This window comes from Taeniopygia guttata, chromosome 2 (assembly GCF_048771995.1).
Source record: "Taeniopygia guttata chromosome 2, bTaeGut7.mat, whole genome shotgun sequence".
NCBI lineage: Eukaryota > Metazoa > Chordata > Aves > Passeriformes > Estrildidae > Taeniopygia > Taeniopygia guttata.
Genome location: NC_133026.1, coordinates 122,989,421 through 123,001,302, shown reverse-complemented (window position 1 = coordinate 123,001,302; position 11,882 = coordinate 122,989,421). Strand labels below are relative to the sequence as shown.

The following is an 11,882-nucleotide window of genomic DNA, read 5'->3' as shown; positions in this document are numbered from 1 at the left end:
CAAGTAAATGATGTGACTTTGATGATTTCAGATCCTAGATGTAATTTTTATCACTTGCCCAATTCCAAATGGGGTCTGATTCAATTTTACATCTCAGCTCTGTAGCTCAGCAGAAACCAAAGCAATTTTGCTCTTCAATAAATCCTATATATTAATGTTTTCTACCCTGAAAACCAGTGTGTTAACACCCAGCATCTTGTTGCAGTTATTTATATATGTACCCAGAGACAGATTATTTACTTTTCCTTCCCCAAATTCCATTTTCCCTCCAATACTGAGTCGGGATTAATAAGTGCATGTGCATGTGTATATAGCTACTTCTTTTTAAATAAACTCAGTGCTAGAGGTCACATTTAGAGGCTCAGTTTATATGGTAATCTTTAAAAACAGACAGCCTAAGCACTGGAAAATGCATAGCAGCAGGGATTAGTCCCATATTAGCAGAGAAAGAGGCTTGGTTTATTAATAATTGTTTAAGTCTCATTTCCATGCTTTTTGACTACATTTGGTCTTCCCCTTACATGGGCACCTGCCAGAGGCGTAATGGAGTGAGAGAAGAAACAAGCCCTTTTTCAGTTCACAGAACCCCAATTCTTTATTAATCACAGCTTGCTCACAATGACATACAGGAAAATAGCACTAATGAAGAGTAGAATATGCAGGCAGCAACCTCCAGGGGGGTAGGGACAACTTCAAAACTGCAGCTATTCTGGGGATGATGTGTTAGGTTTGGTGATATTGTACTTGGCACAAGCACCCTGTCCAGTCATTCCTCCTGCTTCAGCCCTCTTAGTCCTAGATGTCTGTCACTAGGTAGGGTTGGCTAACACTGGAGAGTAAAGGTCATGATGAATGGAAGTCAGCAGTGTCATAAAAAAACAGTAACAACTGGCTCATGAGTTCCAGGTGAAATATTCGGTAGCCTCTTGTACTATTACACATGTAATGTGGTAGCATCGGATAAGTATCATAGATCATGGCACCTATAGATAAAGCCACTTGATGCTATCTATTAGTTGCTCCATCAATAAGTTTTCAAGTGGTGAATTAAGCTCACTTTACAGTTAGCATTTGTATGGCTGTTTGGCATCATCCAAAACTTGTCATAGCTTGATGGTTACAACGTGCCTCTTAAATTTGTCTCAAACTGATCTTGCTTGATTTCATTCTGTTGCACAGCTGTTTTTGTTGCGTCTCACCTCAAAAAGCAGAAGCAACAAACACTACATGGTAATTCAACCTCAACTGAACAGAACAGTACAGAGTCCTGCAGCATAAGTTGCATTTGAAAAACCATTTTCAGAGCCTTTTTTCTTGGACAGCTGAATGTGAAGTCACAATACCTGTGATCTAGTCACTGTTTCAAGAAAGCTTATAGATGGCAAAGCAGTCTAGGTTATTAGGCAATGACTGGCCTCTAGCACCATAGAACTACTACTGACCTCATGGTGGGCTGGAACGAGAAGTCGCAGGGAATGGAATTAGACATGAGGTGCTTCAAATGAACAGACCCAGCAAATTCAACCGAGTGGAAATAGACAACATCAGAAGCCTGTTACAGGACATGTAAGATTATGAAATAACTTGCATAATGCAATAATTGTATTTTTTAACAAAAATGTAAGTATTTACAAAATAAGATCCAAGTTTTTTAAACATCAAGCAAATCATTCTGCAAAGAGACCGCATTGTTTTTGTTTTTATTTTTTTTGTTTCTTTTTAAAGTTTTTTATTGAGTTCATGATTTTTACCTTTTTTTTAAACCACGTCATACATTTCCCATACTTATATCGCATGATCCATAATAATATAGGCAGGGGGAGTTTACTAATGGTGGGGATGGGTCACATCCACCATTGCTGTTTTCAGCCAGACAGTTCCACCTGGAGCTCCTTGTTTCTACGGACCTCTGCAGCATGCCTCTCCTGGAAAACATCAAGAAGGGAAAAATCAAATCTTTTTCTCATTCCACCCGCCCAGGGAGCTTCATGCTAACAACCTGTTTAGATCATGCATTTGATGCTTGTGCAAAACTTGTTTCACAGCACAACCATCTTTAAAAGAAACAACACAGGAGAGGTGTCATCCACCAGACCAGCCTGAGGCACGTTTTTTATTTACTTTCTATTCCTGCTCTGGAGCTCAGGCTTTTATCTGATATGGCTTTATAGTCCTCAGCACCTCACAGCGTTTCATTTAAAAGGGCCGCATAGAGAGTTGCTGCTTGCAGCATAAAATGTGCCATTTGCTCACATATGCCCTTTGAATTCATGGATATTAAACTAAATATAGGGAAGGACGAGTGAGGAATTAATTGCCTGCACATAGTATGTTAGTTACTCTGTTATCTGTAGCATTTAGGAACGGTAATAACGATCCAAAAATTTAGTCTCAACAAGTCAATCTGAACATCTCAAACATCTCCTTGGTCTGAACAATGAAGCTACCTGTCCTCTTGATTCTTTCTCTGGCTATGATGAAAAATACCACCTATTGTACTAACTTAACCTGTGAATCAGTCTTTCAAAGATCTGTAATACTGAATGCTAGATTTTATACGGGACTTGTTGCTTGGTGCTCCTATTAACTGCAGTATACAGAAGTTATTTCTGCAGTAGCTTCTAGACACCAACACCTTGGGGCACCCACAGCTCTGTGTAACTTTGGAATACTTGGAACCAGATATTTCACTAATTTTTCTGTATATTAAGTATTCACATTTGATGTTGGCAAATTATGGGTTTTTTTTGATGTTTTAGTGTTGGCAAATTGGTATTTTTTCATTACTGGTCAGTGCAAATGTTTCCAAGTAAGTTACTGTCATCTTTCCTCAGAAACCTTTCTTGGGTTTCATGAATATATACCATCACATTTCTGTGGAAACAGGGTTTGACAGTCTGTTAACATTAACCTAGGACACAGAGATGCATCATCTGTCCTTCCCACTTCCTCCTGGACCTCAAGGATAACTAATTTGCTTTTTCCTTCATTTTCTTAAGGTCTGGGTATGTGCCTGCAAAGGAAGCTAATGCAAAAATGACAACACATCTGGGTATAGTTCCTAAACTCAAGAATTATCCTGTTTGTGTAGTTACTTGTAACATCATACTTTGGATTCTGTTGTTTCTTTCCTACTCTCAAACACTTTTGTCTTCGTGAAAGATGTACAGGTGCTTATAAAGATCTCCTTGAAAACCTCTGAGAGCTATTTTCTATAGCCAAATTACTAGTATATTAGAAAGTTCATTATTGAGAGAAACAAGTGATCACTCATTCAAAATTAATTAATTTTTTCTTAACGCTTCTAAATCTTTATTTACATATTTCTCTCCCTTGTGTGAAGGTTTCTTTTGGAGAAGGGCATACTTCATTCTGCATCTAGGGTTTGTGATTCCCTGTTTCCTCTGGATATACCAAAGATCTCCATAGGAAAATCTACTCTTTTCCTTGAAGACTTGTGGAAAGACAGACCTCTTTTGCTCTATATGAAAGAATTTTTTCCCCATAATTTTTCATCTTTCTCCTTTGAGAAACCATTAATTACAGACATAGGGCAGTTGTTTGATTTGATCCGTGACTTTTCTTAGAAGCTGAAATCTAAACACAAGTGACTTTTCATTTGTTCACAGAACTTCTTAAAAGCTAGAAAACCGACCTTTCTCTAGAGACAGTCCAGCAAAGGGCCACGAGGACTAAGGAGAATCTCTGTCTCTGCTGTGAGGAAGGCTGAGAGAACTGGATTTTTCAGTTTGGAGACAGCTCAGGGGGATCTTACAAATATCTATAAATACCTGAATGAAGGGAACACAGAGCCAGGATCTTTCCAGTGGCGCCCAGTGAATGATCAGGAGCAATGGGAAAAAACTGAAACCCATGAGGTTTCCTCTGAACATCAGGGAACACTTTTTCATTGTGAGGCCACTGAGCACTGGCACAGGTTGCCCAGAGTGGAATTGAGTCTTCATTCTTGGAGATACTAAAAAGCCACCTGGACATGGTCCTGGGCAACTGTGGCACCCCCTTGAGCCTGGAGTTGGACCAGATGATCGCCAGAGGGCCCTTCCAACCTCAACCGTCCTGTGATTGTGTCACTGTAGCACTTCAGTAATTTTTCAAATTGAGGGGGGATTTAGACAGGCATCAGTAGCTCTGACGTAAAAGTAGCTCAAGCGTAGCAACTGAGATAAGGACTATGCACAACATCTCTGCAAAATATTGATTAACTTTTTCTCTCTAGTATAAGGTGAGGAGTGATGGTGTGGTTACCTTCTCTTGGAGGCGTTCAATAAGAGCAGCTAAATTAGCTTCACGGTTTTCTTTGATCTGTTCCATTTTCAGTATCAGCTTTTCCTCTGCCATTTTGCTAAAGTTATTGTTCTCCTCCAAAGCTTTTTGAAGCACTTCTCGCTCATGTTCTCTCTTCTCCGCCAGATGTTTCAGCACCTGGGCCTCCTGGGACTGGAAACAAGAGACATAGGCTGAGAACAAATACTTGTGAGGAGTAAAGCATGTTGCCATGTTGCCAGGGAGCACAGGACCTTGCTATAAGGCAACAGTCCCCTGAGTGTGGAACCTGTGTAAAGCTTGCTGCATTTTTTTAGACAGGTCACTTTGTGACTGAAGTGGGTTAGCCTTGAAACCACGGGTTTAGAAGCACTGGCTAAATGTGGGGTACATGCCTGAGGCAGCAGCACAGAAATGTCCAAAGCATTTCTGTAAACAAGAAATGCTGATGTGCTGCTGCCCTGGCTCGCCTGGATTGCTGCAGTGGTTGCTCAACCTCTGACAGCTGCAGTCTCTTAGCCACAGGCCTTTTATCTTTAGAGATATGGACCTGGGGTTGAAGAAATGTACAGTTAAAAGCAGATTGCTGGTGCAGGACAGGTGCAATTTTCACCCAGGCTGGACTCTTTAATGTGCTCGAATAGTTAATAGCCATTTATTGACATGGAAGACAGACAGCATCAATTCAGACAATGTTTTTTCCCATTACATTAATATTCGGTTTAATCTAACTGATTAGAAAGGAGAAAAAAGTGTTTTATTGCATAGACCATAGCAAAAAAAATTAGTAAAAACATTTATTTTTTAGTTTTTCTTTTTCAAGGAAGATGAAAACTGCAAGTAGGAATGAAACAGATGCAGTCTATGGTTAATATTGTTTTCTTCCTTGTAAACTCGCTTCTCATAAGCATAAGCTTTGTTATTTATATTAAATCAAATTTCTAACAGGAAACCACTAATCCTAGGAAAGAAGCCAAAAAACTTGCAGCATTGGCCTATTCTCCAGGCAAGTCTAGTTGAAAAGACAGTTAGCTGGAAACAATGAACAACATCATACACTTCTGGATAAAATAAATGAGAGGCAGCATGAGAAGAACAGAAAATCAGAGAATGAAATAGGGCGCTGGGAGGCTAAATGCGTATTTCAGTGCTGATCCCAAGGCAACTGTGTTGCCATTGTGATCCATAAAAATGAGTTAGTTTATGGCCTAAATTAACGGTTTTAACTATTAATTACAATTAGTGGTAATGAAATATTTTAAATTCTATCATGTGGCTTTAAATGGACTGAAAAAGGCTGCAATTCTTTTATACAAGCAAGACTCAACTAGGAGAAAACAAATATTTAAATGAAAGTAAGATATGCATAAAACCAAATGCACTAAGAGGGCAAATAAAGCAGATTCTAGAAAAGGCTGCAAAAGGCCGGGTAGAATATCTTGCAGTAAGATATTGGAGTAAAACACATCTGGCTTTGAAAGGCTGTAATGGCCTGCTTGAGATCATGGGAGAGAGCCACTTCCATCCATCCTTATCACTTCATCCATCCACCATTATCACTTAATGAGTTTCACCTCTGGCCTGGCTGCAGGTACAGGCTCATTTCTAAAACTGATCTCTGGAGCACCTGCTGGTAGGAATCCTGGAAAGGCTGGTACCTCCCTGGGACTTCCTTGCTCTTCTCTCCCTTACAGCATGTGCTGAACAGAGTAATAGAGCAAGCATTTTTCATGTCTTTGACTCTGTTGTGCCAGATGAAAGATGCTGCAAGTGGAAACAAAGCCCCTCAGATAGATGAAGCCAAAAGTAGGGAGAATTTCACTGGTGGAATATGGAAGAAGGATGAGCCAAAGACAAGGAGAGCTGGGCAAAGAAGGAATTTTGTAGAGTAATTAAAAAAATCATAAGAGCCCCAAAAATGTCAAAATTTTAAATAATAATATAATAAAAGTAGTTTATTTTGAAACAAAATGTTTGATTTCAGATACTTAGAATTTAACTATTCTTAACTGTAAGTTATTTTACTATGCAAAAATGTTATTTTAAGAGATCTGATGCAATGTAAAACTGAAATAATTAAATATTTTCATCTTTCTTTCCCACTTGTGGACAAACCAGTTTGATTATTACTTGTGAAGTTATTCAGCATTTTCTGTTTAATTTGCTACTCAACAGCAACATCTCATCTGCTTTTGGAAAAGTTATGATCATTAAATTTTGTTTGCTGATATGAATTTTGTGAAAACTTTGTGTAAATGATCTAAAAGTAATGGATAATCTGAGAATGCATTTCTTTTCCTGTTGTGAGTTTGAATAGAAAAGACACCATCAGACTAATTGTAATGTTCTTTCCCATGAAACATTTCAGAAGTGACTTGTTAATCTGAAAGGCTAACATTTCATGGTGTTTAAATATGCATATATAATGTATTATAAAATCAGACCTTTTCAGATTTGGAAAACAATTTTCATACACTAATAAAAAGTAAGATTTGGACTATGCATATAAGAAGCATTTTTTAAAAGAGCATTTGCTTTCAATGAAGGTAGCAAAATGCCTTTGAGATTTTGAGGCACTTGCCCATTTTTCAAGGTTTGTTTTCTTCTATTCAAATCCTTTGCCTTCTGGAAAGACTTTTTATCATAAATCCTTTAGAACAGTGAAAAATTAGAGCTTCATGTCAAAGTACACACATTTCTGGATGCTCTGCTGGCAGACAGTACATTCATAAGTAATTCGTCCTATAATTCAGGATGATGAAGAAAATCCTTATAATCTAATTCAGTTGTTACTGGATGCAAATTGCCTTGGCACCAGAAAGAGACTGCTTGAAAGCTGAAGAGGCCTCAGGAACTGACTGCAAACCCCTAATGTGATTTTCCTTTACAATATGTCTTTAATGGCATATTGTGACAAATTTTGAGATGAGAAAATAAATCACTGGTACCCAGGGCTGGTTCAAAATAAGGGAACTCCCCTCCCTGCCACAAAACATCCACAGGGTAAAATCTCATTTAGACTGATGTCCCTTCTCTAATGGCATTGTACCCCAGCTGTCAGTCTGCCTGTTTCCCTGCTGCTCAGACCATTCTGAAATCCCCTTACGACAATTCTGGAGGCGCCTGCTATGTGTTTGTACTGGATTGTCAAATGATTTTCTGTTTCCAACCCATTTGGCAAAAGAACTTGGCCACCCTGTCTGTTCAAAGTCTACTACACATCCAGAAATGGGTAAATGAATGACCACGGATACCCAGGGGAGCTGGGATTAATAGACTCCCTTTGTTGTTTGTCTTGGCTTTTAAATGGCTGTGTTTGGACTCACACAGTTCCACAGTGATGCAACATAGGAGGGTTTTATTTCAAGTCTATTTTCAACACTATTTGAAGTGCTGGAAAGGATATTTTCAAATTTTTGATAATTCTAACACAGTAGTATACTGCTTATGGTGTTTCTTATACAGATGTGGTGAGAAAATGAAAAAAAAAAGGCTGCAAACAGGATGAAAAATAAGAAGATTAATAAGGTGGGAAAAATATGAAATGGTGGAGAAAACAAAAATCAATATTCAAGGGGGACTATTCAGAAGACTTCTTAAATATAACAAGGCATAACAAATGCAGCTCCAGCTGCAGCATCTAATTTTACATCATAGAATCAAAGCATTATAGACTGTTTTGGACTGGAATGGACTTTAAAGATCATCCAGTTCTAACCCCCTGCCATAGGCAGGAACATCTTCCACTAGACCAGGTTGTGCAAGGCTCCATCCAACCTGATCTGGGGCACTTAGAGGGATGGGGCACCCACAGCTTCTCTGAGCAACCTGTGTCACTGCCTCACTGCCCACACATTAAAAAACTTTCTCCTACCATCTAATCTAAATCACTCTTTTCCTAGTTTAAAACCATTCTTCCTTGTTCTATCACTATCTGTGCTTGGAAAAAAAAAATCACTTTCTCTCAATTTTACAAGCCCTCTTAAGGTACTAAAGGGCCACAAAATAATGTGGAGAAACAAAAATATTTATTTGTTAATATTAAAGATGGAGGAATAAAAATATTGAAGAATAGTCCTGGTACAGGTAGCTTTGCTCCAAGAAACATACTGATGTGCTAAAAATGCAGACAAACTCCTATGATGTTCATGTCATATTTTTAAGGGATTATGTGCATCTTCAGTTTTCAGAGATGAGTGGTTCAAAAGAAAATCTACCTCTGGTACCTAGATGGCTGGAGATAGATGCAGACTACTAAACAATCACTTCATGAGCAAAATTAGTTATGGAAATTGGCTTTGGAGATACATTGTTTAATTATTATTCACATGAAAAAAAATTGTCCTTATCTGAGTAAGAGCTGCTTTATTTTCTCACATCTATCTATCTTTGTTTGACAGATATATCAAAATACTGAAGTAATTTATATGGAGATAAAATTATCCTTTATTGCTCTTAAACAAGAAATGGGTTCACACAATTGCTTTTAAGCTGGAAATTTCAGCTTGAATGCATTCAACCTCAGATGCCAGTACCCAGAGTTACTAGGGTGTCTGAGACACACCACCAGTCATGAGTGCTCCTCTTTCAAAATACATTTGTTCACTGACTGATTTTTATTTTTTTTTACAATGCAGTGGGTTCAGAAGAATCTGCAATAATGTTGGTATTTCTCTGTGTATCTAAGAGATACTATTAATGGAGCTCATTATGAAGGTGGGATGAAAGGCTCCTGCTGCAATGTAAATGCCAAGGTGAAGCCTTGGTATGGTGACTTGAAGTACTGATTTTTTCAGGGGAAGGAACTGAGGATGGCATTATGAAGTTAATGAAAATCAATGTCAAGTTGTCTTATGGTTGTTCATTAGTGGCAGAGCCCATGGCAGAGTGGGGAGAGATTGTTTGCCAGCATTGGGATGTATGCTCATGGCTCCATGTGCTCTGAGACAGACCCTGGTGCCAAACACCAAATCCTCTCCTTCCTACAGGCCCATATTCCATAGGCTAATGTGTGGTTTTGGAGGAGGATCTGTGAAGTTTCTTGGAATTTTGGCCTTCTTTATTTACTTAGGACAGTGGTTACTTGGACAGTGGTTACTTACACAGTATATATGTCTTAAATATATATGTCTTATATATATGTCTTACATTGTATAGACACACTGTGGTAAATCAAAATGTGACAGAAACATCTGTTTCAGGTGCTGATTACACCTATTACTGGAACCTTTACATGGAAAAATGCTTCATGCTGTGTTACTTCTCCACAGAAGCACAGCTGAGGGCCAGCAGCAATCGAAAGGGAGATCGATAGATAGTCAAGGCAGGAAACATGTCTTGGGCACTGCCTATCCTCATGCCCATCCTTCTCACCTTACAGTTTGGTGGGAAAGGGTAACAGAAATGAGAAAGCTCAACTTTTGACAGGGAAGGAGCACTCCCTTCTCTGTCTGTCATCTGGAGCAGCAGTTCTGTAGGTGCCATGCAATGTCCAGGGGGGAACATCTGTCCCCCAGCTCTGCTGCCTTCCCTGCCTTGGCAAAGCCCTTCCCCCATCAGCCTCCTGTACAGAGCAGTAAAGCATGGATGGCCAAAGCAGGGATGGATTAAGAGTGTCAAGAGCTGCCTCTGGGCAGGCTGTGGGGCTGGCTCAAAGGGGCAGTGAGTTGGATGCTGAAGCCCAGCACTGAGTGTGGTCCTGATGCTGGCAGAGGTGCCCTGGGCTGGCTGCTGCTGTGGGGAGCACAGTGAGCCTGACCCAGACCAGGCTGCACAGCAGGCTTGTCTTGTGGCATGTCATTGGCATTAAAAACCCAGGAAGTGTAAGTCTACATCCAACAGCATGAAAGTAAAAAAAAAAACAAACAAACAAAAAAAAAAACCTGTTTTCCTGCATTCTTTGTCACACTAAGCTCTAGGGATAAGCTTGATTCATTTTCATCCCAATACAAAGCCATTAAAAGGATTTAATTACATACAATTTCTCTTCTACAATCCAAAGTCTAGAAGAAATGCACATCCTTTTAGTGTTTCTTTTTTTATGCTACTAAGTAAATTGAACATAGGCAATAAAAATAAATAATTTGACATATGCCCCTTGAAGTCTGTACACCACTAATAATAACAGGTCAACATTCAAGGCCAATGAGTAAACATTGATAAATGTTAAATATTCTGCAAGTAAAACTTCTGCTGCATACAATGTCACAGTGCTCTAATTTCTTAACTGAGAAGGATGAAAAGATCTTCCTGATTATCCACCAAGATAGGAAAATATAGCACACATGTGCCAAAAAGAAAGCAAAGATAATAGTGACATGCTGTAAAGAGGATACTATAAGTGGAAAGGACTAATCTGTAACTAGCCAAAATGGTCATGTCAGGTGAGGTAGAGAAAAAAGGGGAGAAACAGAAAGGAGTTCTGTAAAATCTTACAAGGAAGTAAACAAGAATGACAAACTGGAAAAAGCCGAAGCAGGAGACTGCTGAAGTGCATGTATTGCTCTAGATGGTCTCATGAGTTTGAAAATTTATTAATGAACACTGCCTAATTAACAGAGCAGACCCTAACTCCTAAGCAGCATAAAATTCATTAGCAACATGTCTTCCAAAAAGGCAATTCTCATCCATTAGTTACACTTGATTTGAGTTAGAATTCTGCTGGAAGGACAGGATCTAGAATAGCCATTCCTGACAACTTTGTACATAGATTGAAAAGTATGATAATAACAGCCAGGTTGGCTTTTAGAAAAAGTCTGCCTGGTTTGTCTAGCAGCAGAAAGTGGAAGAAGATACTGAGGGAAACTCTAGATGAAGTTGGGCAAATCTCTCTAGCTTTCATCAATCAGTAAGTTCCATATTTTCTGAGTCACAAGTTCCATCCACATAATAATTTCCTACAAGGTAGTGTTCTATCAATTTTCCTATTATATTTTTGAACTAAATAATATTTTAATAACCTCTAAACAGTCTGTGATAACAAATATACCTTGAATAAACAATACATGAAAACATGATTCCTTTTTGAAATTGCTGTCTGATAGTTTCATTGAATGTTTTGTGCCCTTTGAGCTGTATGAAACAGAATATAATTGTTTCTATTCATCTCCTAATTACCATTCATGACTTTGTAGACTTCTATTTTATCTTTCATCTGTAGTCTATTTCCCAGCTCAAAAGTGGACTGTTTAATTTATCTTCTTATGGAAGATTTTCTGTTCCTCTAATTGGTTTTTTATTCTTCTCTGCACTATGCTTTTTTTGGCCACAAATGAAGTCAATAGTTAAGATATGAGAACACCAGGGATTTTAACAGTGATGTAAAGAAACATTTTGGTCTGTTCCTTGTTCCCTTTCCAGCAATTTCTGCTGCAATGCTAATGTGGAGGATCTTGTCTATTAAAATAACTCAGTTTTATGTTCATTCAAAATGAATATAGTATCAAGGGGAAGGACTGGCAGGTGTCTGTACTGCTATCACTGCTTACCAATCTATTGCATGATGAGTTTTTCTTTAGGAAGAAATTAACAGTAATGAAATCAATGGAATTAAATCTCTGAAACATTCAATTTGTATTTTCCACCAACTATATGCATAA

General features: G+C 38.5%; 1 protein-coding gene across 1 annotated transcript in view; it reads right to left on the bottom strand.

Moving 5' to 3' along the window:
• Nucleotides 1-1,683: 1,683 nt before the first annotated feature.
• STMN2 (stathmin 2) overlaps nucleotides 1,684-11,882 on the bottom strand; it is a 37,025-nt gene continuing 26,826 nt past the window's right edge. Inside the window, 2 exon segments of the mRNA NM_001245364.1 lie at nucleotides 1,684-1,925; nucleotides 4,267-4,458. Of these exon segments, the coding sequence (NP_001232293.1) occupies nucleotides 1,866-1,925; nucleotides 4,267-4,458 (252 nt within the window). The 3' untranslated portion in view covers nucleotides 1,684-1,865.